Genomic DNA, 27,020 nt, shown 5'->3' with positions numbered 1-27,020 from the left:
GCTGTAACAATACAGCAGGTCCTCAAATAACATCATTTCATTATAATGAGATGCCATAGGAACTTAAATCTTGTTTATATCAATTCACCTATAATAAAGTTTGTTTCCTTATATGTTGTTTAAAGTCACAGAACCTTGCCCTGGTTGGGTAGCTCTGTTGGTTAGAGCATCGTCCCAATACACCAAGATTGCGGGTTTGATCTCCAATCAGGGCACATAAAAGAAGCAACCAATGAGTGAATGAATGAATGGAACAAAACAAAAAAATCGATTCTCTCTTTCTCTCTCCCTCCCTATCTCTAAAAATCAAGACATTAAAAAAAAATGTCACACAAGCTATTGATAATAAGTGTGGACTTACTGTATTTGGGTTCTAAACATCTATATATAGGGTTGAAATAAAGTAGTTAAACATGTTTAATGTGACAGTATCATGAAGGGTCAAAAATCATAACGTGTAAAAGAATGGTTAAGGTAACTGAAGATATTTAATCTAGAGAAGAAAAGACTTGGGAAACATCTAATAGCTATTTTAAACACTTAAAAGGGCAATCACAGGTGGGAATTACTAGAATTCCTAATACCAAAGGTAAAATCTATAGAGGTATACTCTGACTGGATATAAAGGAAGATGTTTTAAAACATGACTGTCTAGGAGTGTTCAAGTAGGGTCAGATGACCAGTGATCAGGAATATTTCCTAAGCAGGAGCAAGTAAGATCTGAACCACCGTTCTCCTGGTGGTGTGTGGTGTTCCTCAGTTAAAGAACCACTATAAGCAGCTTCAGGCCAACAACTTACTACCCCCGCCCCCGTGGGCTTGCATGTTGGTTACTCTAAACAGGAAGCTGGCAGGGCAGTAATCCTGGATCCTGGAACACAGTCAGACAGAAGCCTTCCTGCAAATACTCTTTCCAGTTTTCCAAACACCCACTCACATGTGGTCTCAAAAACACCCAGTACCTTTACTTAGCTTTACCCACTTCACAATATGCTCAATATGAGCAATTTGACTCCCAAGCCTAGATCAGGCCTGAGTGTTTCTTGTGAGCCAGTTTTAGGCTAAGGAGCCTTGCGAGTTCGTGGAGGGCAAGCCTCCCTGCCCACAGGGGCCGTGATGATAGCTGAAGTCGATGGAAGGAGAGGTATCTAAGGAATCCTGGGAGGCAGGTCTAAAGGTCCAGGCCTGGCAGCATCACTGTCCAAGAAGGCCCAGTTTCTATGGTCTATGCCTGGGGCCACTTGTTCTTGGCAGACTTCATTCAAGGGTCTTGTGTGGACCACGGCTAGGGACGGGGCAGAAGGCGATGGCTGGTTGAAGAGAAGCCAGGCCCGTTAGTAGGGGAGGACGATTGGAACACAGCATTGAAGTGGTCTCGGCTTTCAAGCTGCATACGGTGGCCCAATGGGGAGGTGAGTCCACGCACAAAATGGATCCGAACCAGCCCTGACTGCCCCCCAGATACGAGCCATCCATAGGAGTCCAGGTTTGGGCTGAAACGTACCTGTGAAGAGAATAGAAAACAAAAGAGAGATGCTCATAGTTGGTGTTTTAGGGTGAGTCCCAGCCGTGAGAGCAAAAAACCTGGCCACAATCTGACAGGATAGGACCATGAGGGGGTGAGAAGACAGTGAACAAAGTAAGTTCTTGAAGATGAGTTTTCCAGAGCTCTTCCCTCCTAAGCCCCCTTGGTTGCTTTTCATCTCCCATTTCACTGATCACAGGTCCAGAGTTGGGAGAAAATGAGAGCGACGGGTGGAGAAGATAAGAGGCGAGGTTCTTACTTTATGAATAGCCTCCAGCTGCAGCCTGTCCAGACAGAGCTGAGCGTGCCCCTCTCCCTCCTGCATCCGCAGCACTGGTTCTCTACGGAGCAGATCATGGAACGAACCCTGGGGAGGGGAAGTGTAATGAGAGACAATGAGCAGCTTCTTAGGTTTGCATCTTTGTGCTGGAACGCTTTAGGATTCCCTGTTATATAAGGACTAAAGTTTGCTACTCTTCCTAGTGCCACACCCATTCTCTTGGGCCAATTTACCAAATCTGTGTCTTGAAAGAGCAAGTAGTGATGGTTGACGGTTTCAGCATAAGTTCGAGCCTTGGGTGGGTTGAGGGCTCCAGATGCAGCAGAAGAGTGGTCTTGACCTTCAGGACTATCCTGATACGGCATCAGATCTGCTTTATATATAGGCTAGAAAGGAGACCATAAGATTAGGTCTCATGAGACTGAAGACAAAATGAAAGTAAAGAGAGAAAATTGATTTGGGGCAGGAGAGACTTAAATATGGAGAAAGTAGTATGTTTAAACAGATTTTCAGATGAACTAGGGTAGGCAATATTATGTGTAACAAGACTTCCGGGGATAAAACCTGTGCAACCTGGTATTAATTTGAACTAATCTGTAGTACTAATTTGGGAGGTCATGTGGATTAGGAACTAATAAATGGTGCTGCCATTAAACACTCAAATACGTACAAATCTTCGCTCTACAGGTCGCTTGACAGTTATTGGGTTCAGTGCCATATCAGGCAATATAGCTGCAATGAGCTCCCCGGATGTATCTCCTGCAGCTATTGTCCCAAGCCAGTCGGATCCTGAAAGACTCTAATAAGAAGAGGCAGATTCCTTCAGTTCTGTGAACGGGTAATAACTGCAGTCTCGGGGGAGAAACACACACACAAATGAGGTTATCATAACCCATATCCCTGATGATACAGTTCCCACACACCTATCTTCTTCCGTAAAAAACTACTACCTCTTCCTGACCACCACTAGATGAGTAAATGAATCATTTTCCTGTATAATGAAGATTTCAAAGAGAGGGGCTCACCCAGACGGTGCCTTTTCGAGGAGCAGTGAAGTAGGCCTTGAAACCAAGGTAACCAGCATCAATATAATGAATTCCACAGAGGCCATAACTATAAGAGAAAGAGAAAATGAAACCTTCCTTTTTCTAGATTAGATCCATTTCTTCTCCCCATGTCCTTCCAGAATTCAAACTACCTCACTGAAACAATCCTCAACCCTCCTCTCCCCACACAACAATCTGGAACACTCTGGCACCCCAACCCCTAGGGTCTGTCCCCTGAGCTTCTCCTATCTCCATCCTGCCATACGAGGCATAGCAGTTGTCCTGCGCCACAGTGACACCATTGTAGGGGAGCAGCCAGGCCAGCTCTGTACTCAAGAAGCGCTTGATAGCATTTATTGGTTCATAAGGTCGTCGAAGGTCCCAGAATTTGATTTTCCGATCGCTCCCTGCAGACACTATGAAATGACTGTGGAAAGATGAAAGAGGAGGGAGAAGTTAAAATCTGAACCAGTCTGGAAGAGTCAGCTTAACACAGCTTCACCTCCCACCTCCACAACTCTCCTATTCCAACCTGTTGGCTTTGCACCACTGAAGGGTACGCACAGCCTGGTCATGGGCTAGGAAACCCTGGAAGGGGTAGAGCTTCAAAGAGCCATCAGAGAGCCGTATCCGCTGCAGGGGCGAGTTAGTGGGAAGGTTCCAGAAAACCACCATGCCTGAGGTAGGGACAGAACATGTAGGTATTAAGGCAGGTTCTCTCTTCCTTGCTCTAATTACTTTATCTTCTACCCTCATATCTGATTCTCTATGAAATGACATAGGGATAATGATCAGCTAGTCCATTCCCTCCATAGTTTAAAGACTCAACCTGATATTTCAGTTCCAATTCTAAGCAACAAAAAAGTAATATCTTAGTCTGGGACCTGTAGTTATTAGGTTGGTTGAATGCACTCAGTAGCCTCTACTTCCTACTAAATATAAGTAAAGGGATTTTGAAAGAACATAAACTTTCTAAGAGAGGGCTGGCAACCTATAGCCCATGGGCCAAATATAGCCTGCCACCTGATTTGGTAAATAAAGTTTGACTGGAACACAGCCCACTCATTTATTTACCTAATGTCTATGGCTGCTCTTGCTTTACAATGGTGGAGTTGAATAGTTCCAACAATGGCCAAATAGCCCATACAGCATAAAACATTCACTATCAGGACCTTTACAGAAATGTTTGTCAACTCTGCTCTAAGACAAAGAGAATAGGCAAGGAGCCAAAAGCAACAAAATGTAGAGAACAAAAAACAAATGGACCAACAAAAACTAACTTGGCTGACCCAAAACAAGTTGACCCCGACCAGGCTGGCAGAGCAGAGGATAATAAAAAATGTAACTTTGATTAAAATAAAAGATAAACTGCCTTGGCCAATATGGCTTAGTTGGTTGAGCATCGTCCTGTGCACTGAAAGGTTGCTGGTTCGATTCCCAGTTGGGGCACATGCCCAGGTTATGGGTTCATCCTGGTACAGGAAACAACCAATCGATGTTTCTCTCTCACATTGATGTGTCTCTCTGTCTTCCTCTCCCTCTAATATCAGCAAAAACATATTTTAAAAAAACCACAAACTAATGAACTCTAGAATTTTAATAAATAAAAATTTGGAAAAATATATGTAGCTAAAACCTCTTCTATACATAAACTCAGGAAATGTAACACCTATGAACCTTTCTTTCTTTTTTTTTAATCCCATTTCTTTTTAGCTTTACATATGCACAGAGAACTATATGAAATTATGTTCGTCTACTCAATTATTTTTCTGAGTAGAAACATTCCAATAACTTTTCTCTTTCTTCTTTGTATTTTTTCATTGCCTGAATATTTATAACCATGTAATGCCCAACACTGAACCAAAAGGAAGCAACAGCCCAAAGCAAGCCGAAGAGCAGTAGCTCCGCAGGTTTGGTTTTTACCGTTATAGTACCCAGCAGCCAGGTGGTGGTGGGGCCGGCTGGGCATCCAGGCCAGGCTAAGGCACTGACCACACTCAGAGGGGTCTGATACTTGCACAGACCCCACCTGAAGGGTTGCCACACATTGAACCTGCAGGGACAGAAGAGATGGGACTAGGGTTAGGAATACCTATTGTTTGGAATGAAGACGCAAATTAGTGTTCAATCCAACAGGATTGAAATTAGTGTTCGATCCCTCAGAGTCAGAAAGCGACTCACTATGGAATCAGTAAGGGAGGCTCTAGAAGATGGAGCCTTGGGTAAGGCATCAGGTTCCTCACTCACCTTATAGATGGCGGGTTTCATTGCATCTGTGAGGAAAAAAGAGCAGAACTGATACTCTGGATCCAGAAGACCGAGGTCCTAATAAGCCTTGCTCTTAGATCAGCACCCACCCTTTCAATGGTGACGTTCCCTTACACTCTTATCTTTCCACCATCAAATGTACGAGCCCACTTTTCTCTGCCCCAAATTCTTCTTTCCCCCTATTATACCTGATAGTATCCTTTCCATCAGAATGGCTAATCCCTCCACTCAGCTCTCTTCTCACCATTTCCCAAAGAACTTTGCTCTCTGGTTACCCATCCTATCACCTGCATCATTCACTTTCTCTCCTCCTACTGGGTCATTCTCACATTCACACTATTGTCTCCTATCTAAATCAACCAAACACTACCCTGTTACGTGTTCCCCTTCACAGCCAAACTTCCTGAAAGAACTGTCTATCCATTTTGTCTTCTTCACCTCCCAGTCCCTCCTCAAGCCACTCCTCCACCTGCTCGCCAAATGTGGGCCTTCTCAGGGTTCAAACCTTGGTGCCCTCTTCTTTACTCAGTACAGTTAAAAAAACAGTAAATTCAACCAATAGGAGCTGCCTTTACCTGACCCTCCTCTTCTTGCTCATATTCAGCTCTATATTCTCTCCCTGTTTACAACAAAGAGAGTGTGTTTCTATGTATGTGTGGAGGTGAGGACAGGAGAGGCTGAGGACATTAGGAGAACAGAGTATGGCAGGAGAGACTGGCCCCATCTGTCAGCCTCAGCCTTTAGCCGTCCTTACACAGCCAATTAACTGTGGCCGCAGAGGAAGAGGCCTGAGAGCAGGGAGAACAGGGAAGAGAGGGAGATAAAGGTAATGTGATGGAAAAGGGCAGTTATAAGTCTGCAAAAGAGTACTACTTGTGGGCTGCTGGAGAGAGGTCAAGTACAGAGCGTGTGAAGTCAGAATGGAAGGTGTGACTGCGCAAGGCTTTGTACTATAGAGACTGGGCCAGAAGAGTTTCAGGGGAGATGGACAGGCCCTACAATGTTCTGGCCATGGCTACAGCGGCCTCATTCTCCTTGCTGGGCTACTCACCTGGGGGCTGATGTGCCAGCAGGGCCTCAGGATGGGGCAGACTGAACAGCAGCACCTTCCCATCTGAGCAAGCAAGAGCCAAGAGACCCAGCCGAGGCAGGAGAGGAGCCTAGAGGGTGAGACCAGATCTGTGCTGAGGCTTGCTGCCTTCAGGAGCCTCTCAGAAAACTTCTGAGGTTCTAGTCTCTGAAAATATGATATGAGGTTGCTAGAAAAAAATGCCATCCACCCCTCTCCAAACTCCGTTCCTCCTACTCTGGGAACACCCAGAGCCTTTGTCCTGGCGCTGAGTCCAAGGGCCATCATGTAATCAACTGGGAGGTACCTTCCGAGGGGTGCCTGGAAGTTCCCATGCTCCACTGGGGCAGAACTTGAGGTCCCAGATGCAGCCGTGGTCGCAAGCAATCCCATAGACAAAGTGAGCCCTGTTGCCAGGACTGAGGAGAGAAACCATATGGGGAGAATGGGTAGGAAGAAGGGGGGCCTCGGGCTGCTAGAGCCTGTGTGCTCCCCTAATTTAAACCAATCCAAGTCTCCCCCACAACCCAAACCCGGTCCTGCCCAGCCCCACTCTTCTCTCCTCAGGCCCCCTCCACGGCAGTGTCCCAGCCCCACCCTTCTCCTCCTCAGGCGCCCTCCGCGGCAGTGTTCCAGCCCCACCTCACCAGCTTTCCTGCTGCAAGGTTCCAAGGCCCCAGAGCTGGAGTAGCCCAGGACCTGAATGAAGTTGGCTCAGTGAATGTGTCTCATTCATGTCAGGGCTGGAGAAAAGGGCCACATACTGTGAGGCTGCTGCCCCCTCTGGCACTGGGCACCAGTCCAGAGCCCAGAGAGGTCCTCCTGTGAAGAAGGACACATCCCAGCGCTCTGGGTGTGCTGTGATCGAGCTAAATCTAGAGAAAAGTCAAAGATAGAATGAAAAAAGGAGTTAATAAAAGGTAATGAGAAATTCATAGGTGAATGGATAAATAAGCAGTGATACATCCAGACAAATGAAGTATTTGTCCAAACCCATAGAATGTACACACCAAGAGTGAACCCCAATGTAAACTATGGACTCTGAGTGATTATGCTATACCAATGGAGGTCATCGATTCTGGTGGGGAATGTTGATAGTGGGGGAGGTTATGCATGCGTGGGGGCAGGAGGTATATCAGAAATCTCTATCTCTTCCTCTCAATTTTCCTGTGAAGTTAAATTGCTCTAAAAAATCTAGTTAAGAAAAAGGTAATGACAGAATGGGAACTCCACTGGGAGTATGAAATGGCTTCAGCAAGGGCCAGAATATCAAGAACAGTCTACAGGTGAGAACAGTCCTAGCTCACATTTGTATCTTCCTCCTTTCCCTCCCAGTCATTCTGTTCTAGTTCACCTCAAAGATGTCAGGCTGTGCATCCTGGTAACTACAGTGTTCTCTCCAGCGCTCGTCTGTCAGGGACTATCTGAGTATAGATGATCTTATAAACCGGTTTGATCCTCAACCTCCATAGTGTCCTTCCGTTTGGCTAGTAGCAACGAGCACTGCAAACTAGAGGGGACTGACCAGATCTACCCAGGATCCGACCCTTGGGATCAACGGGACCAGCATCAGGGGAAGAACAGGGCCAATCTGCCTTCCCTTTCAACATTTATTTTTCCTACTTCTGTCTCCTAGAATTAGAAAAAGAGATGCAATCTTCACCTGTTTATGCGGTAGAGTGTGCCATCTTCAGGAAGTCCTTCACGTTGTACAGAAAACAGTGGAGACTTCTCCTCCTGGGGCAGGTAGGGAGCTGCCTCACTAGGGAAGGCAAAGGGAACAACAGCCTGAATTGGGAAGTTTCTCCTTTTCCAGGATTCCCATCATAAATCCAGATCCTCTGTCACCCTTCGGTCTCCAGTGGCATCACCACCCCTCCAAGGCTTCAATGACGTCTCTTCAACTTACAGTTCAGATAACAAGTGCCACTTCCAGGCTAAAGGAATCCATTCTGCAAACTCCCAGTATGAATGCTTCTGTTCTCGGCTAGAGGGACAGAGAAGCCTTAACGAAGGAAGAGATCAATTCTAAGCAGTTCTGCCCCATAAAACTTTCAGTGATAATAGCCCTGGCCAGCGTGGCTCAGTGGTTGAGTGTCAACCTATGAACCAGGAGGTCACAGTTCAATTCCTTGTCAGGGCACATGACCCCTAGTGTGGGGTGTGCAAGAGACAGCCAATCAATGAATCTCTCTCATCACTGATGTCTCTCTCTCTCCCCCTTCCTCTCTGAAATAAATAAAAAGATATTTTAAAAAACGGTCACCAGTTCGATTCCTGCTTAGGGCACATGCCCCGGTTGCAGGTTTGATCCATGGTAGAGGGTGTGCAGGAGGCAGCCGATTGATGTTTTGCTCTCATATCAGTTTTTTTCTCTCTCCCTTCCTTTCTCTCTAAAAGATAAAATTAAATTAATCAATTAAAAGAAAAACGTTGTGCCCTAACCGGTTTGGCTCAGTGGATAGAGCGTCGGCCTGCGGACTGAAGGGTCCCAGGTTCAATTCCGGTCAAGGGCATGTATCTTGGTTGCAGGCACATCCCCAGTAGGGGGTGTGCAAGAGGCAGCTGATCGATGTTTCTCTCTCATGGATGTTTCTAACTCTCTATCCCTCTCCCTTCCTCTCTGTAAAAAATCAATAAAATATATTTTAAAAAAAAGAAAAACTTTGTGATGATGTGAGTGACCTATTATCTGTCCAATATATGCGCTGGTAGCTGGGCACTTGAAATCGGGCTATTGCAAAGGAGAAACTGGACTTTGAATTTTAAATGGCTACATGCAGCTACTGCCTACCATAACAGACAGCATAGCTCTGAAGCTTTTGCCTTTGGAGCAGTGTCGTTTATTTATGAATGTCTTCAGTGTTCTACCCTGTGAGTGCCCGCCCTCTTTCTCACAGCCCCACTTCTAGATCATTCTGTGCACTCCACCACCACCCTTCATCCCCAGGCCCCATTCCCCAAGTCTCACAGGTTCTTGGTGAGATGGAGGCACTTCCAGACAGGAGCCATGATATGATTGGATAAGCCATTGGGAGCCATGCCCCGGCAGTGCAGCTTCTGCTTCTGGGGTCAAATGAAGAAAGTGTCAAGGAGAGAATTTTATAGCCAGAGAAAGTTCCCAGGACACAGCTTTCTCAGCTTTTACTTTTCTTGGCACAACTTCCCCTCTAACCTTTGCCGTATCAGAATCTTAAAAGGTTTTTGTTATAATCATTACAATGACATCTCCACCTTCTGCTCCTACTCCTCCATCAAAACTGCAAAATCTGCCTGGCTGGTGTGGCTCAGTGGTTGAGCGTCGACCTATGAACCAAGAAGTCGCGGTTCGATTCCTGGTCAGGGCACATGCCTGGGTTGCAGGCTCCATCCCTGAAGTGGGGGTGTGCAGGAAGTAGCTGATTGATGATTCTCTCTCATTACTGATGTTTCTCTCTCTCTCTCCCCTTCTCTCTGAAATAAGTAAAAATATATATATTTTAAAACTGTAAAACTGTTACATGTTTTTTGACCATTTTCCTTGACGTCTCCACACATTGGATTTAGAAGATTTCCATTTACTTCTTAAAACTCTTGCCCTATGGAGTAGTCTTTCCTTGCTCCTCCCATCTTTCTAATATTCCTTTGCTGGTTCTCCCTCCTCTGATAGATTTGGTCTCAGAGACGTTCTGACTTCGTTTCCACCGTCTATACATGCACTCCTGGCCATTTCACCCCACGCCCCAGCATTATACCTGGTTATCAAGTTTGACTACCATCATTACCTATTTATCAAGTTTACATTTTAAACTTGTAAACTCAAACTTCACTAGTTTTCAACTTTTCTACAAACTCTAGATCCATACGGTGGTGCCAAGCAATATTAGAGCCTGAGGCAAAAGGAAAATCAGTAATACAGTCCCTGTCTTTATTTAAAATTTGGTATTTTGGTCATTATAAATTTAAATTAATTTTGATTTTTAAAAATGTATCAAAATAGTTATTCTGATTTCTAAGAATTTGGTGCTCCCTTAAATGGTGCACTTAAGCCAAGGCACTGGCCCCATATACAATTATGACTGGTGACCAGATGTCCCCAGGATGGTCCACGGTCCACAGGCACTTCCAGCTCAACATGTAAGTGAGCTCATCACCTGCCCATCTTTGCCTCTCCTACGTACCCCACTCTTTCTATCTGGGATGATGAGAACATCTTGGAAATGGATAGTGTTAGTAGTTGCCCAACATTGCGAATGCACTAAATGCCAGTGAACTATACATTTTTAAATGGTAAGTTTTCAGTTATGTAGATTTTACCACAATTAAGCACACACCTTTGATGGCTCCTACTGTCACTCCTTTTATTCTCTCTAGTTTAAACCCCACTTCACCCAAAGCCTTATGCTGTAGCCATAATCAATTTCTGGGAAAACCAATCTCTCTGGCAAACTTCCATTGACCTTTTAAGACCTAGCTAAACTATCGTTCCTTTGTGAAGTCTGAGCAGTTGACTTCCCTCGGCCCCCATATGGCTAACGCATATGATCACTCCTGGTCTAGCACTTATCACACTGAACTTTGTGAGGCAGGACTCTGCCTTATTCACATGTGTGTTTCCTAGCTCCCAGCAGATGCTCAATATATGTTTTAGGGTTTTTTTTTAATATTCACCGGAGAGGATTCTTTTTCCACTGATTTTTAGAGAGTGGGAGGGGGAGAGACATAGAGAGAGAAACATCAAAGTGATAGAGACACATCGATTGGTTGCCTCCTTGCACATGCCCCAATCAGGTGGAGATCAAGCCTGCAACTAAGATACAATGCCCTTGACTGGAATTGAGCCTGAGACCCTTCAGTCCGTGGGTCAACGCTCTAACCAGTGAGCCAAACCGGCTAGAACAGATGTTCAATAGATGAATGAATAATGTTTTTTGTTTTTGTTTTTGTTTTACAAATATGGAACGCCGGCCCGAACCAATATGCTCAATTAATATTTGACAAAGGAGGCAAGAACATACAATGGAGCCAAGATAGTCTCTTCAATAAATGGTGTTGGGAAAATTGGACAGATATATGCAAGAAAATGAAACTAGATAACCAACTTACACCATACACAAAAATAAATTCAAAATGGATAAAGGACTTAAATGTACGATGGGAAACCATAAAAATTCTAGAAGAATCCAAAGGCAACAAAATCTCAGACATATGCCAAAGCAATTTCTTCACTGATACAGATCCTAGGGCACTTGAAACTAAAGAGAAAATGAACAAATGGGACTACATCAAAATAAAAAGCTTCTGCACAGCAAAAGAAACCATCAACAAAACAACAAGAAAACCTACTACGTGGGAAAACATATTTGCCAATGTCATATCTGATAAGGGCTTAATCTCCAAAATTTATAGGGAACTCATACAACTTAACAAAAGGAAGATAAACAATCCAATCAAAAAATGGGCAAAGGACCTAAATAGACACCTGTCAAAAGAGGACATTCAGAAAGTCAAGAGACATATGAAAACATGCTCAAAGTCACTAATCATCCGAGAGATGCAAATCAAAACAACAATGAGGTACCATCTCACACCTGTCAGACTGGCTATCATCAACAAATCAACAAACAAGTGCTGGAGAGGATGTGGAGAAAAAGGAACACTCGTGCACTGCTGGTGGGAATGCAGACTGGTGCAGCCACTATGGAAGACATTATGGCGTTTCCTCAAAAAACTAAAACTGGAACTCCCATTTGACCCTGTGATCCCACTTCTAGGAATATATCCCAAGAAACCAGAAACACCAATCAGAAAGGATATATGCACCCATATGCTCATAGCAGCACAATTCACCATAGCTAAGATCTGGAAACAGCCTAAGTGCCCATCAGTAGATGAATGGATTAGAAAAATGTGGTATATCTACATGATGGAATACTATGCTGCTGTAAAAAAGAAGGAACTCTTACCATTTGCAATGGCATGGATGGAACTGGAGAGCATTATGCTAAGTGAAATAAGCCAGTCGATGAAGGAAAAATACCACATGATCTCACTCATTCATGGATAATAGAGACCATTATAAACTTTTGAACAAAAATAGATACAGAGGCAGAGCTGCCTCAAACAGACTATCAAACTGCAGCGGGAAGGCCGGGGAGGGTTGGGGGGCAGGAGGGAGGGGGGTAAGAGATCAACCGAAGGACTTGTATGCATGCATATAAGCATAACCAATGGACATAAGACACCGGGGGGTAGGGGAGGCCAGGGGATTGTCAAGGGCGGGGGGGAAAAGGAGACATATGTAATACCCTTTGTAATAATTTAAGCAATAAAAGAAGGAAAGAAAGAAAGAAAGAAAGAAAGAAAGAAAGAAAGAAAGAAAGAAAGAAAGAAAGAAAGAAGAAAAAACCAAAACAAAAAAACAAATATGGAACGCTTCACGAATTTGCGTGTCATCCTTGCGCAGGGGCCATGCTAATCTTCTCTGTATCGTTCCAATTTTAGTATATGTGCTGCCGAAGCAAGCACTGAATGAATAATCTTGTTTACTTACACCCTTAGCCCCTGCAATCTCAACTGTATTTGAAGTTGTTTCTTTCTTCTTTTACCTCTTTTGTCATCATAGTTATTAGGCCAAAGCCTTCCTTCTGGGTACCCTCTTGACCCCCTAATAATCCTATAAGTTCCTTCATTCACTTTCTTGCCCATTCAGTTACCCCTGAAGTGGATCCTCGTGGGGTGCTTCGGGGCACAGCAGGCTCCGGGTCAGATGAGCTCTCACTTGGGACCTCACTTTCTTCTCCATCTTCAGCCTCAACCTTGAGAACAAAGTCTTCATCTCGTGCGGTGTCGTCCTCTTCTCCACCTTCACAGACTGGCTGTTGCCGGATCTTCTTTGGTTTGGTGGGGCTGCTCACCTTGGGGCTCTCGGGACAGGACACGGGAGCAGGCAGGGCTGTTGAGAGCTCTTCAGCCAGTTCCTGAAGATACAGGAGTGCCCTGTGGGGTAGGGCAGAGTCAGAGACATACAGACACGGAACAAGAGCCCACTTTTTATTTATTTATTTTTATTTATTTATTATTTTTTTATTAAGAGCCCACTTTTCCAGACACTTGGTTGATTCTCATTGCACTGGATCCTCACAGTGACCCTGTGAAGCAGCTATTAATTTCCCCTTCGCTTCTGATAGATAAAGAAACAGAAATCCAGGAAAGTTAAGTGACTTGGCCAAGATGATTCAGATAACATATGTGGGATCTAAACCAGGTCTTCTGACTTCAAGTCTCAAGCACTTTTCACTCTACCACAGTCAAAAATCACGGATGGCAACAGAAAATAATAGAAAGGTGTGTATATACTGATATATATTGAGTGGTAAAATTGTAATGAAGACCTGAGGGGGGGAATTGTGAAAAATCGATAGGATACAAAGTCCAGAAAGAAAATCCTAGACAAGACAAGTTAGCAACAGATTAAAGTTGCCGAGGTAAAAGCCAGAAGATTGCTCAAGTCCCCAGGACCCAGACACCACGCCCACTCACCTCATCATAGTCTTTTCATCTCTCCAACATCTGACCCACCCCAACCCCCCCACCAAGATGAGCTCCAATCCTTACACTTGGGCAGCCCTTCGGCGGGGTCGTTGCCCAGGTGGGGTCTCAAAGTCCTCAGGGGGCCTCTTTGGAGCTGGAGACTCTGGCTGATCTAGGCCTTTGGACAGCTTCAGCAGTAGCAGCTCTGCCTTGGTCTTTCGACCTCGTTTCTTGGGCATGGGGGTGGGCAGAGGGTTGGATTGATCTAAGAGACCTGGAGCCAGAGGGGCTGGTGGAGGATTAGGTTGTTGGGGCCTTTTGGGGCCTTTCCGTGTCCTACCCCCTCTCTTCCGGCCAGGCTTGGAGGCCCGAGGCTTTGAGACCTTTGACATCTCCGAAGAAAGATCTGTAGAGAAGAATAAGTGTCTATGAGATGGGACCAGAGCTCAAACCTCCTTAGAACGGACTACAACATACCCAGGTTTGTTAGACCTATGAACTCAACCTGTTGTCTTTCATCTTAAACTAAGCACAGGGAGAGAAAAAGATGAAAAGACATGGTACATACCTTGCTGTTCCAGTCTGGACAGGCTTTCCTGTTCTGGAAGGAGCTTTTTCTCATCAAGAGAGCCCTCAAATCCAGACAAAGAGGTAGGCAAGGACATCTCTGTGGAAGCCTCTGTCCTGGTTGTTTCTGCAGTGGTCCTGACATCAAGCTGATTTAGCACCTCTGGTCCAGGAGAGTCCACTACAGTCACGTTCCCCACGGGGCCGGCCTCCCCCAGGGCGACATAGCCGACCCCGCAGGTGTCCATCAGCACCCCCTAGAATGGTTGCCCCTGCATACAGACATACAAATGAAGAGAAGGTGAAAGCTATTTGTACTGACTCAGATTTTTCTACTTTCCTCCCCTCACTGCCCCTCCCACAACCAGAAACCTAAGCTTCCTTCAATAATAATTACTACACATCTTCTATGTCAGGCACTGTTCTAGGAACTGGTGTTATGACAATAAGCAAGACAGACAAGATCCCTGCCCTCATGGAACTTACAGGCTAGTGAAGCTGATAATAACAAACAAATAATACAGCTACCATTTTTTTTAAACACTTGCTATGTGCAAGCACTGTAGTAAGTGCTTTATTTACATTATTTAAAGCTCATAACATTTCTTGTAATGAAACTGCAGTGAATGTCTAGAGCTAAAAGCCATCTTTACAAATATTAGTCAAGGAACAGATTTATTTATTTATTTATTTTTAAATATATTTTATTGATTTTTTTTACAGAGAGGAAGGGAGAGAGATAGAGTTAGAAACATCAATGAGAGAGAAAGATGGATCAGCTGCTTCCTGCACACCTCTTACTGGGGATGTGCCCGCAACCAAGGTACATGCCCTTGACCAGAATTGAACCTGGGACCTTTCAGTCGCAGGCCAACACTCTATCCATTGAGCCAAACCGGTTAGGGCAGGAACAGATTTATTTAAAAACAAGTAAAACAGTTCTCTTGTGCCCTGTCATCAGTCTTTTACCAGGGTGGGGGAGGTGGTAGGCTTTGAGACCATTAAGGAACATCCTACTACATTAAGAGACTTTTCCCTGCCCTGTTCGGTAGCTCAGTTGGTTACAGTGTCATCCCGATATACCACGTCTGCGGGTTGGGGTTCATTACCTGCCGGTCAGGACACACACAAGAATCAAGCAATTAATGCGTAAGTAAGTGGAACACATCAATGTCTCTCTCAAATCAATATATTAACATATTTGAGAAAAAAAGAGGCTTTCCCCACATTGAAGAATGGATTTTAAAACGGTCATGAATCTTCATTTTCTTCAAACCTAGAAAATCAGCTGTATAACCATGGACCAAAGTCAACTGATGGAGAGAAACAAAACACTGACACCAATCAAAAACCTGAGCAACAAAGAACTCTGCCCAGGGCACAGTTTTCAGCCAGAAAAACCTACTTGCCTGGGTCAAAGGGGGAGCAATAGTTCAAATATGAGGAGGGAACTCCCCATAGGTCTGTATGTGTCTTCAGAATAAAGAAATCATCAGCCTCAGTAGAGAAGTTTGCTAATGAAAACACCATAAGAAATATCGTACAAATTAAAAGTTCACAACAACCTAAGTGGATTATAAATTATAACAGCCAACTCTCTAACTCAGGTGTTAAGGACACACTATAACATCATGTGCTAAAGATAGAATATAACAATGCCAAAGTAAATGGAGGTCAGTGAGAATCTACCTGCATTGTTCTTTGGTAAATAGCAAGCCCTGACAGAACTACTCCATTCAAAATTAGTAACAGCCTGGCTGGTGTGGCTCAGTGGTTGAGCATTGACCCATGAACCAGGAGGACACGGTTTAATTCCCTGTCAGGGCACATGCCCAGGTTGCAGGCTCAATCCCCAGTGGGGGGCATGCAGGAGGCAGCCGATCAATGATTCTCTCTCATCATTGATGTTTCTTTCCTTTTTAAAAAATATGTTTTTATTGATTTCAGAGAGGAAAGGAGAGGGAGAGAGAGAGAAACACCAATGATGAGAGAGAATCACTGATCGGCTGCCTCCTGCATGCCCCCCAGTGGGGATTGAGCCCACAACCTGGGCATATGCCCTTGACTGGAATCAAACCCGGGACCCTTCAGTCCACAGGCCGACACTCTGTCCACTGAACCAAACCAGCTAGGGCCATCATGGATGTTTCTATCCTCTCTTCCTCTCCCTTACTCTCTCTAAAATTAATAAAGCTGAAAGTAAAAAGGTGAATTAAAATATACAGGGAAAATGTAAGCAAAAAGGAGTTTCGATAGCAATAGCAAAGCTGAATTCAGGGGGAAAGGTATTAAATGGGACAAAAAGAAAGTACTTTATAATGAATAAAACTTCAAATCATATAAAATATATAAATATCATAAAACTTTAGACATCAAGTAACATAGTATCAAACACATAAAGCAAAATCTTCAGGAAATGCAAGAACTATTTCTTTAATCATTGGCAGTTCAAGCAGGTAAGGACAAAATGTGAATGATTGTTGCCTTCTCTATTGGCCAAGGTCTAGTTGCATAGAATAGAACCCTTTCTAGTCAGTTCGAGCTAAGAGGGATTTATTAAAGGGTATGAAATGGTTCACAACAGTGGTTCTCAAAGTGTGGTCCCAGAACTGGCAGCCTCAGCATCACTTGAAATTTTGTTAAAATGCACATTTCCAGTCCTATCCCAGACCTAATGAATTAGACACTCTGGGATGGGGCCAGCACTTGTTATAACAAGTCTTTCAGGAGACTCTGATGCACACTCAAGTTTGAGAATCCCCTGCATTGGGAGGGTTGGGGGGAAAACAGTGTGGGAAGAAGTGTTTGCCAAATTGGGAAGTTGTGTTATAGCTACTGACTGATGAACCACATGGCCTCTCCTATGCCATGAGGGGATCCACTTACTGCCCTAGCCGGTTTGGCTCAGTGGACAGAGCACTGGACTGCGGACTGAAGGGTCCCGAGTTCAATTCCAGTCAAGGGCACATGCCTGGGTTGTGGGCTCGATCCCCAGTAAGGAACATGCAGGAGGCAGCCGATCAATGATTCTTTCTCATCACTGATGTTTCTCTCACACTCTCACTCTCCCGTCCTTTCTGAAAAATCAATAAAAATACACTTAAAAAAGAAAAGAAAGAAAAGGAAGCCCCTGCACAGCTATGGCTCCATAAACAAGTTGCCTCTACAATCAGAATGTGACCAAGTGAATGGGGAAGACACCGCTCTGGCTCCCAAATCCAGAACCTCTCCACTGCCACCATCTGCACCAGGAAAATGCACGCACGCTGGCCTGCCCCTCCCCTCTCTAAGCTCAGGTCCAAGTTTGAGTTCCTTAAGAGCACATGTGATCAGCAAGACCTAGATCACATTCAGAATCTTGGATGGTAGATTTCCAGGGAATGGAACCTCTAGCTTTCCAGGCTCTCAAGTGGAAGTTGCTCCTTTTCTCACACCCCACTTACCCCAGGTTAGAAAGTGGGATCAGTGAATTCTCAGTTCCTCTCCAGTGCCACTGCCTGACAAACAGTCCTTCCTCTTCTGCAAAAATCCTGTTCCTTTGAAGCTTGTGACATTCAGCCAAAGCACTGCTAATCGCTCCGCTGTCACACCCTGGACCCTGTCACCACGTAACACCTTTTAACCTCCAAAATCACTAAGACATCCACTATCTGATCACAGCCTCCCGTCATTACAGCTCAACTGCTATCACGGTATCTATTCTTCAATCATATCTAGCCACTATTCATTGATCTCTCCAATTTCTCCCTGTGGCAGCAGCCACATCCAATCTAACTTAGATTTCTTTAATCAGACTCTATTGGCATTATGAACTTCCTTTCTGTCTTTTGTTTCACAGGTGTGGCAAAACTCGAGCCTTAGATGAACCAGTCATCCACCTTCTTCATTGTGTGCATCTAAGCTACTCAATCACACTTCCTCTCTTAGTCACTCGACACCCTCTCTCTCCCAATGTCTGATCCCCTGGTTCTCAGCAGATGACTTTGCCTCTGGTTTCTGAAACACAACTTAAAGCCATTAGATGGGAAATACCTCGATTTCTTGCAAAGTAGCCTAATCCTCCCTGCATCCAGACTCCTCCCTCATCCACTTTCTAAGGCCACACCTTCCACAGCGTTCAAGCCCCATTTTCTGCCCTCTTAAGGAAACTAGTCATTTATTCTTTTCCTCTCTATGGGCATCTTCCAAAAAGCATTGATCTCTTTTTGTTTTTTGTTAATCCTCACCTGAGGATATTTTTTTTCCATTGATTTTTTAGAGAGAGTAGAAGGGACAGATGGAGGGAAAGAGAGAGAGAGAGAGAGAGAGAGAGAGAAACATCAATGTGAGAGAGACACACCGATTGGTTGCCTCCCCTACATGCCCTGACTGGTGCCAGGGATCAAACCTGCAACCCAGGTACGTGCCCTTGACCGGGAATCAAACCCGAGACCCTTCAGTGAGCAGGCCAACGCTCTATCTACTGGGCAACACCAGCCAGAGCCAACAAGCATTTAAATGTTTACAATTCGCATCTTAACACACACAAATTATCCTTCAACCCACATTCCTCCTCCAACTAATATGTTCCTCCTCCATCCCACAAACTTTTGAAAGCGTTGTCTGCCCTTACATTTTAATTATCCTGCTTCCTCCTAACTAGGATATTGCCCCCGCCTCATCCCTGAAGCTAAAAGTCCTCAGTAATTGCTGCCAATTAATTCAATTCACTTCTCAGTCTTACTGAACTTGACCTCTCAGCAGCACTGAAGCTACTTACCATTACTTTCTTGAAACATTGTCTTTTCTTGAGAAGAAATTCAAGTGCAGTAACCTTCCAGATGTTCCTCAATCTTTTACAATTGTCTCACTCACAACTATTTGGCAGCTTTTCTGCACACTAGCCTCTTTCGTGTTTCCGAAGCATTCAACTTAGTTTGCATCCTTTTCTTTTTTACAATTATTTTTATAAAACTTTTAGTTGATACAGAATACTTATAAGTATATGTAGAATACAAAGGATAACAATAAAATACCTGTGTATTTGCCATTTTTCAACTTAGAGATAATTCTTTCATACTCAAATGTGTTTAAAATTTAAATATATAACACAATAATCTATACTAATAATAGAGGAGTATGCAAATTGTCTGGGATGCCGTCACAGTAACAGTAATGACCGAACAGCATGCTGCGTGGGGCAACAAGGCCAGCAGGGGGGTCAGTGAGGGACGACCAAACGACTGAACAGCAGGCTGCATGGGGCAACCAGGCCGGCAGGGGGCGCAGTTGGGGGCAACCAGACTGGCAGGGGGGGACAGTTGGGGCGACCAGGCTGGTGGGGGGGCATTTGGGGGTGACCAGGCCTGCAGAGGGGGGGCAGTTGGGGGCAATCAGGCTGGCGGGGGGGCAGTTAAGGGTGATCAGGCAGGCAGGCAGGTGAACAGTTAGGAGCCAGCAGTCCCAGATTGTGAGAGGTATGTCCGACTGCCAGTTTAGGGATCGGGCCTAAATCAGCAGTCAGACATCCCCCGAGGGGTCCCGGATTGGAGAGGGTGCAAGCTGGGCTGAGGGAACCTCTCTCTCATGCACAAATTTCATGCACTGGGCATCTAGTATAAATATAATGACATACCAACTAACATAAACAGGTTCGGAACCCATACAATGACTCTTGACAAGCATTCAACTCAACTAGTGGAGGCAGAGCTATCAGGCCTATTTGAGAAAAGCCTATGTAGCTTCCAACATTCAGTGTGCCATGGGCATCAATCTGTATGCTTTACAAAGGAAATGGAGAATGTCAGTTAACATAGGAAAGTTAAATGGACATCGGCCACGAGAATTTCTATACTACATGTCTTAAAGATTTTCTGAATCAATACGTATATATTTATCTCATTCTTCTTGGTTACTATATGGTATTCTATAGAATTATAGTTTCTTTAGATATTTTCCATTTAAGGACAACTGGGTTATAATACTATCACAAACAATAACTGCAATATATATTCTAGTACAGATCTCTTCATTAATGAAAATTATTTTTCTAGACTGAGCATCTGAAGTGAAATTCTATATTCCACACTGACCAGGGCTAACTCATAAACTTGAACTACAGTTTAGGAAGAACATTATAATCAAAGTTAAAAGAAATATTTGCAATATAATAATCAGGTTGAAGGGTATGCATATTTTAAAACTAATAGCCCAGCCAGTGTGGCTTAGTGGTGGTTCGATTCCCAGTCAGGGCACATGGCTGGGTTGTGGGCTCAATCCCCATGTGGGGCATGCACGAGGCAGCTGATCAATGATTCTCTCATCATTGATGCTTCTTTCTCTCTCTCCTTCTCCCTTCTCTGAAATCAATTTTTTACAAAATAGTTCATCAAAACAAAAACCAATTTATAGTCCCACTAACTATACATAGCCATTTTACCAAACCCTTACCTATCTGGTCGGTGAAAGAATTCCTCCATATTTTATTATTTTTATTGACCTGATAATAATTGAAGTTAATTCCTTTTTAAAAAAAATATATTGATTTTTTACAGAGAGGAAGGGAGAGGGATAGAGAGCTAGAAACATCGATGAGAGAAAAGCATCGATCAGTTGCCTCCTGCACACCCCCCACTGGGGATGTGCCTGCAACCAAGGTACATGCCCTTGACTGGAATCGAACCCGGGATTCTTCAGTCCCCAGGCCGACGCTCTATCCAGTGAGCCAAACCGGCTAGGGCAAAGTTAATTCCTTTTAATATGTTGGATATCTATGTGTCTTTCATGAACTGCCGGTACATATAATATGTCCATATTTCTATATGGCAAATTGATGTTTTCCTTATTGATCTGTGGAGTTATGTTGTTTATGTTACAAGTACTTACTTTTCTTTTAACTTTGTTTATAATGTTCTTCCTAAACTGAAATAAAATTTTATGAGTTAGCCCTGGCTGGTGTGGGTCAGTGTTTAGAGCATCGGACTGCGCACAGAAGGGTCTTGGGTTTGATTCCCAGTCAAAGGCACCTATTGGGTTGTGAGGTCCCCCTACCCCGGTCAGGGCAACCAATCATTGTGTCTCTCTCACATTAATGTTTCTCTCTCTCTCCCCCCGCCTCCCTCCCTCCCTCCCTCCCTCCCTCCTTTACATTCTCTCTGAAAAGCAATGGGAAAATATCCACCGGTATTAACCAAAAAAAATTTTTTTACTTTTATGAGTTAAATTTCTCAACCTTCTCCTTTATGGCATCTGTTTGTTTTGTGTCTTAAAAAGGCATTTCTGCCCTAGCTGGTTTGGCTCAGTGGCTAGAGCATCCATCTACAGACTGAAGGGTCCTGGGTTCAATTTCAGTCAAGGGCACATGCCTGGGTTGCAGGCTCAATCCCCAGCAGGGTGCGTGCAGGAGGCAGCCAATCAATGATTCTCTCTCATCATTGATGTTTCTCCCTCTCCCTTCCTTTCTGAAATCAATAAAAATATATTTTTTAAAAAGGCATTTTCTACCCCACTGACATAAACATATCCTATTTTATTTTCTTCTAGTCCTTTTTTCTTAATTTGAATATCACATATAGCTTTTTTAGTTTGTCCTGAATTCTCTTATTATAAGAAATATGGGTTATTTACTTATTTCATATCTATCATCCATGAAAGTTTCATAAGATAGGAATCTTGCCTATCTAGAACCTGCTATATGGTAAGTGTAATAATTAACCTTCGTTGATTGCATGACTAACTTCTCAAGGTACAAAAGTCCCTTTTACTTTTTTTTAAATATATTTTTATTTATTTCAGAGAGGAAGGGAGAGGGAGAGAGAGAATCATCAATGATGAGAGAGAATCACCCACCGATGCTTTACTGGAATCGAACCCGGGACTCTTCAGTCCGCAGGCCGATGCTCTATCCACTGAGCCAAACCAGCCAGGGCACAAAAGTCCCTTTTACAGATACACTGCTTTAAAAGGCAGCAGCAGGATACGGTGGTTAATTTCCATTTATGATTTCACAAAACAATTTTGGACACAAGTGAAGGGTGTTTAGTAAATGTGGACTAAATTAATTTACAGTTTATAAAATTTTACATTTGCACCCCAACTTGTCTGGTTTCCAAGATAGTCCAGGCTGCCTGCCTGACCTCCTCAGTGAAGGAAACTAACGAGATAACACTGTTCCTCACATATGGAATTACTTGAAACTCACTGTTTGGTCTAACATACTATTTCCCAAAGTTTTGGTACAACTGGTGGTATGCAAAATTATTTTAATGGTATAAAAATGAACAATTTACTCGACTGTGTTTTTATTTTAACTTGTATGAAAAACTAGAACAAGCCCATGAAACTTCATGGGTTCATCTATATTGCTTAGAGACTAAAGCACTTAAACTTTAAAAATGAATCAATTTAAACTCTTAAGAACATAATAGTACAGTTGGTAAGAATGATGGCAAAAGTGCTAATGGCACAGGAACGACTTAAGCTTGCGCAACAATGTGCCGCTGGGCGAAGAGGCTTGGCCATCATCCCCTTCACCACGCTAACCGAGTGCTGGGTGGGGTTGCCGTCGTCATCTCTGCCTCCCCAGCCAACCCGCCCCGGGAGAAACGGGCCCGACCAGGAAACCTCACTGGCCCTCGACTGCGCCAATGAGGTTGCAGCGCGCGGGGCACAACCCCCAGGGTTAGAGGAGCCTCGCGGAGGAAGAGGCAGGGACACAGCGGGATGAGGCTGACCCGGGCGCCCGCCTGCCTCCCGCAGCCCGGGGCGTGGGAGCAGCTTTCCGCATAGCCCGTGCCCGCGGCCAGCCCTGAGCTCTCTAAGGTCGAGGACTACGGTCGGTTCGCAGCGTCGAGGGGGGTCATGTAAGCAGCGCCCAGGCCAGGACACAGGATGCTGTGTTGCGGACACCGCGTGAGTGAAGAAGGCAAGACCGCGGTTTGCAGAGATGGGGGATGCACTCTTGCCACGGCGGGTAAGGAAGTGGGGAGCATGATGGTTTCTAGAGCGGCCCAGGGGCTGGAGGTCGCAATGCTGTCTGTGCAGAGTGGGGATAGCGGAGCCAATATTTTAGCGCCACCGAACAAGGAGGAGGAGTAATCGTGGGGCCCCCCGCACACCCCACGGCTGTACACTCACCCTCACCAAAGTCCTTCCGGAAGTCCAAGTTCGAAGATGGCGCCGCCCGTCTGGTCGCGGATTTATGACGTCACCCTGTAGCTACTCTTCATTGATGGCCCATCCCGGCCGCCGAGGGCAGTGCACAAGGTAAACACGTGAGCTCGGTTGGGAGTTTGTGCCAGAGAGTTTTCTGTTGCACTATGTATTCCACAATGCAATGCGGCGAGCGCTCCCGAGCCCTTCCCGAGCGGGAGCAGCTCCTGGCTCAGCAGCGCCGAGGCTGCTGCACGGCCTTCTGGGAATTGCAGTGTCTGAAGGTGAGATTGGCGCCTGCGCGGTGACGCTCGCCGCGCCCACTCGGTTCCCACGCGGCCTCTCGGGGACTCGGGTGTGCTGCTGTGGAGTGCGCTGCTGTGCTGTGCGCTGGGTTTCCTTCAAGACGGCGGGGCCCCTGGCGGCAGGGCCAGGACGGGTGTGAGCATTTACCGCGACGTTGGAGCCAAAGACAGAGAGCGGGAGACAAAGGAATCCGCGAAGCGGGCGCCGGGAGGCCGCGGGGCCCCGCCCCCTCCCGCAGAAGCGGCCGCTAGTGAAGTCCAGGGTGGACAGGAGAGGGAAGGAGCGGGAGGGAAGCCTGACGTGGGGACCCTGCGCGAGTGAGACTCCGGCTTGGACATGGGCCTTGGTTTCGGCTTTGCGCCTCCCTCACTAGGAGCTGGGATGCGGGTGAAGAAAGAATGAATGCATTCTGCCCTTTCCCGAAGCACTTAAAGCCATACAATTTCACGGGTCTCCACAAACAATAGGAGAGTTTAGATGTATGAAGACGTGGGAGGGGTGTGGTAAAACCTTTTTTCTTCCCCAATCTGTGGACGAAAAGGAGCCACATGCTAACCTAACTCAGGGAAGGCCTGCTTGGCGGCGTTGCAAACTCAGGAGACTTAAAGTAACCACAAAGGATGGCCTGAAATTAAAACTTTTAATTACAAAGTAGTTGATAGTGGGTAGTCGTGTCTTAGGCCAGTATCTTCCTTGACAAAGATCAACTTTGATCTTTACTGAGCCAGCCTGTTTTTGCATCTAAGATAACATAACTGGAATATCAGGGTAACTTGTAACTTCCCTTTTTCCGGAACCCTCAGGGCGAAGCCAATGCACAGGGTGACAGGGCAGAGACCACAAATTCCCTCGTTATGTTAATTGTTGACTTAAATACCCTGCACCCACCTGTGTAAAGGAAATATGTCTGTCATTTTACTTTTTATCCAATCTCAGAGGTTTCCCCTCTTTTGCCTTCTCCTGCCTGCCTAATCTATCACCAGTGGATTTCATGTAACCCACTTACAGCTCCTCCTTTGATTGTAGTGTATAGAACACAATGAAAGACGGCCGTTCTCTGATCACTATCAATATGTTGAGATTCTGCTTTCTGGCAACTGTCGAGAGTTGGCTCAAATAAACTCACAAGCATTCTTTACAGGTTTGACTGTTTTATACATTAACAAATCTCACCTATTGAACCCCTTGCTTACATAAAACATTTAAGGAAAGCATGGGAGGAACTAGCTAAGATTTTTTTTTTTAAATACATTTTTATTGACTTCAGAGAGGGAGAGCTAGAAGCATCAATGATGAGAGTATCATTGATCCAGCTGCCTCCTGCACGCCCCTACTTGGGGATTAAGACCGCAACCCGGGCATGTGCCCTGACTGGGAATCAAACCATGACCTCCTGGTTCATACATAGGTCAACTAGCTAAGATTTTTATAAACTGGAATAAAGAGTCTCCACCCACCCCACCCCCTCTATGGCTTAGGACCAACTCCTTTATGAGAGTGAAAAGGTGCACTTGAGGTTTGCCTCCTCAGTACATGAGATCTTAAATGCTTCTGAAATGAACAGATCTGTCTTCTCTTCATTCCTGTTGCTTCAGATTAGGCTATCTTTGACTTGAACAATTACAACATCCTTTTATATTAATACTTGTACTTATTTTAGTAATAAGACAGTCACATGGTTCAAAATTTAATATATAAAGTGAAGACTCCCACCTCTGCCTCCAGCCTCCCACATCCACACAGGCAGCTTCTTGTTAATATAATCAGTGTTTTTCTCATTAGCTATTATTCTGAATTACAGTTCATACTGGAAAGGCAGTAAAAATGCCTCAACCTCTTATTTGCCAGTTTTCAGGAATTGATAACCAGATGCTTCCAGTGGTATATAATGACTTCCTGATTTTTTTACTTTTTCTCTCTTTTTAAAAGATCATTATGAACTCATTGTTTTTATATTGAGCATAGCACTCAATCATCAAAATTAAGGGAGTTCTTGCCCAGCCGGTGTGGCTCAGTGGTTAAGTGTCAACATATAAAGGAGGCATATGCCCAGGTTGCAGTCTCAATCCCCAGTGTGGAGCATGCAGGGGGCAGCCAATCAATGATTCTCATCATTGATGTTTCTCTCTATCCCTCTCCCTTCTTCTCTGGAATAGAAAGTATATTTTTAAAAAAAGAGTTCTTTACAGAATACTAGTGGCCCAGTGCATGAAATTTGTGCGGGGCAGGGCGTGTCCTTCAGCCCAGCCTGCACCCTCTCCAGTCTGGGACCCCTCAGGGGATGTCCGACTAAACTGGCAGTCGGGCATCCCTCTCACAATCTGGGACCGCGGGCTCCTAACCACTCACCTGCCTGCCTGCTTGCCCCCAACTGCCCGCCCCCCCACCAGCCTCATCACTCCCAACTGCGCTCCCCTCTTGGCCTGATCGCCCCTAACGGCTTCTACCTCAGCCCCGCCACCATGGCTTTGTCTGAAAGGATGTCCGGAAGGTCTCCCAGTCTAATTAGAATATTACCCTTTTATTAGTATAGATTATCAGCTAGTTATGTGGAAAGAATGATAGAATTAGGGGGGAAGGTGGAATCACCATTTTGCATTCCCTGATAACATAATTTGAGCAACAATCATCAATGGATAGGAAATTTCAAAATGCCTCAACTCATTCATCACTGAAAATGGAACAAGCAACCATTTTTATTTGCCTCCTGATGTGAGGCAGTATGAAAACAGTCAACCTGGTTTCTGGAACAAGTCAATGTAAAAAGAAAAGAAGAGGGGTGGGGAAGACTACTTCCAGTTATAATAAAGTTAAGACAACCAAATATAATGTATGGATTTGTTTGGACCCTGATTCAAAGGAATCAACTGTACAAAGCCATTTTGAGATAACCATGATGAATGTTCCTTAATAAAAGTTAAAGGCACAGTCTCTGGATTCAGAACACCTGAGATCACATGCTGGTTTAGTTCTGTGTTATCTTGGGCAAGTAACTTAACCTCTCTGTGCCTTAGCTGTGTTGCCTTGGCAAATAACCTCTCTGTGCCTGTTTTCTCACCTCTAAAATCTCTTCAGAGTTAGATAAAGCTGCATAAATGGATAAGAAAGGAATTAAACCATTTCTGACACAAAGTACTCAATACTAAGGATATTAAATACTTATTAATATGTAATTACTTAATATACATAAACTATTAATTTAATATAAATATATTAATTCGTAATTCTAAAGTTAGGACTCTTATTTGACCTTTTATTCCTCCTTATATCTATCTAGCTCAGTGTCTGGCACTTAATGCTTGATAAAAGATTGAAGAC

The 27,020-nt window shown here is 44.6% G+C and overlaps 1 protein-coding gene and 1 non-coding gene across 5 annotated transcripts; both read right to left on the bottom strand.

Moving 5' to 3' along the window:
* Positions 1-399: 399 nt before the first annotated feature.
* Positions 400-25,731, bottom strand: GTF3C2 (general transcription factor IIIC subunit 2). 4 transcript variants are annotated; one of them, XM_036335052.1, is made up of 19 exons: positions 23,382-24,970; positions 14,269-14,539; positions 13,785-14,106; positions 12,884-13,166; positions 9,160-9,254; positions 8,098-8,193; positions 7,852-7,950; positions 6,836-7,063; positions 6,496-6,607; positions 6,171-6,279; positions 5,099-5,124; positions 4,775-4,904; positions 3,384-3,528; positions 3,117-3,278; positions 2,831-2,918; positions 2,476-2,604; positions 2,039-2,191; positions 1,785-1,892; positions 400-1,504 (listed from the first exon to the last, which is right to left on the bottom strand). In XM_036335052.1, exons 2-19 carry the CDS (start codon positions 14,513-14,515, stop codon positions 1,286-1,288), a joined length of 2,751 nt encoding a protein of 916 aa, XP_036190945.1. In that variant the 5' UTR covers positions 14,516-14,539; positions 23,382-24,970; the 3' UTR covers positions 400-1,285. The 4 variants fall into 4 exon arrangements, with proteins under 4 accessions (XP_036190945.1, XP_036190947.1, XP_036190949.1 ...); XM_036335054.1 differs by having other exon boundaries at positions 8,098-8,175; positions 23,382-24,968; XM_036335056.1 differs by lacking the exons at positions 13,785-14,106; positions 14,269-14,539; positions 23,382-24,970 and adding an exon at positions 13,710-13,777.
* Positions 12,589-12,695, bottom strand: LOC118669590. Its single transcript, XR_004972042.1, has one exon. It is a non-coding gene; the product is annotated as a U6 spliceosomal RNA (small nuclear RNA).
* Positions 25,732-27,020: the final 1,289 nt, after the last annotated feature.

The sequence above is a fragment of the Myotis myotis genome, unplaced genomic scaffold, assembly GCF_014108235.1.
Source record: "Myotis myotis isolate mMyoMyo1 unplaced genomic scaffold, mMyoMyo1.p scaffold_m19_p_14, whole genome shotgun sequence".
Lineage (NCBI taxonomy): Eukaryota > Metazoa > Chordata > Mammalia > Chiroptera > Vespertilionidae > Myotis > Myotis myotis.
Note: the sequence above shows the minus strand (reverse complement) of the source record. Positions and strands in the feature narration are given on the sequence as shown.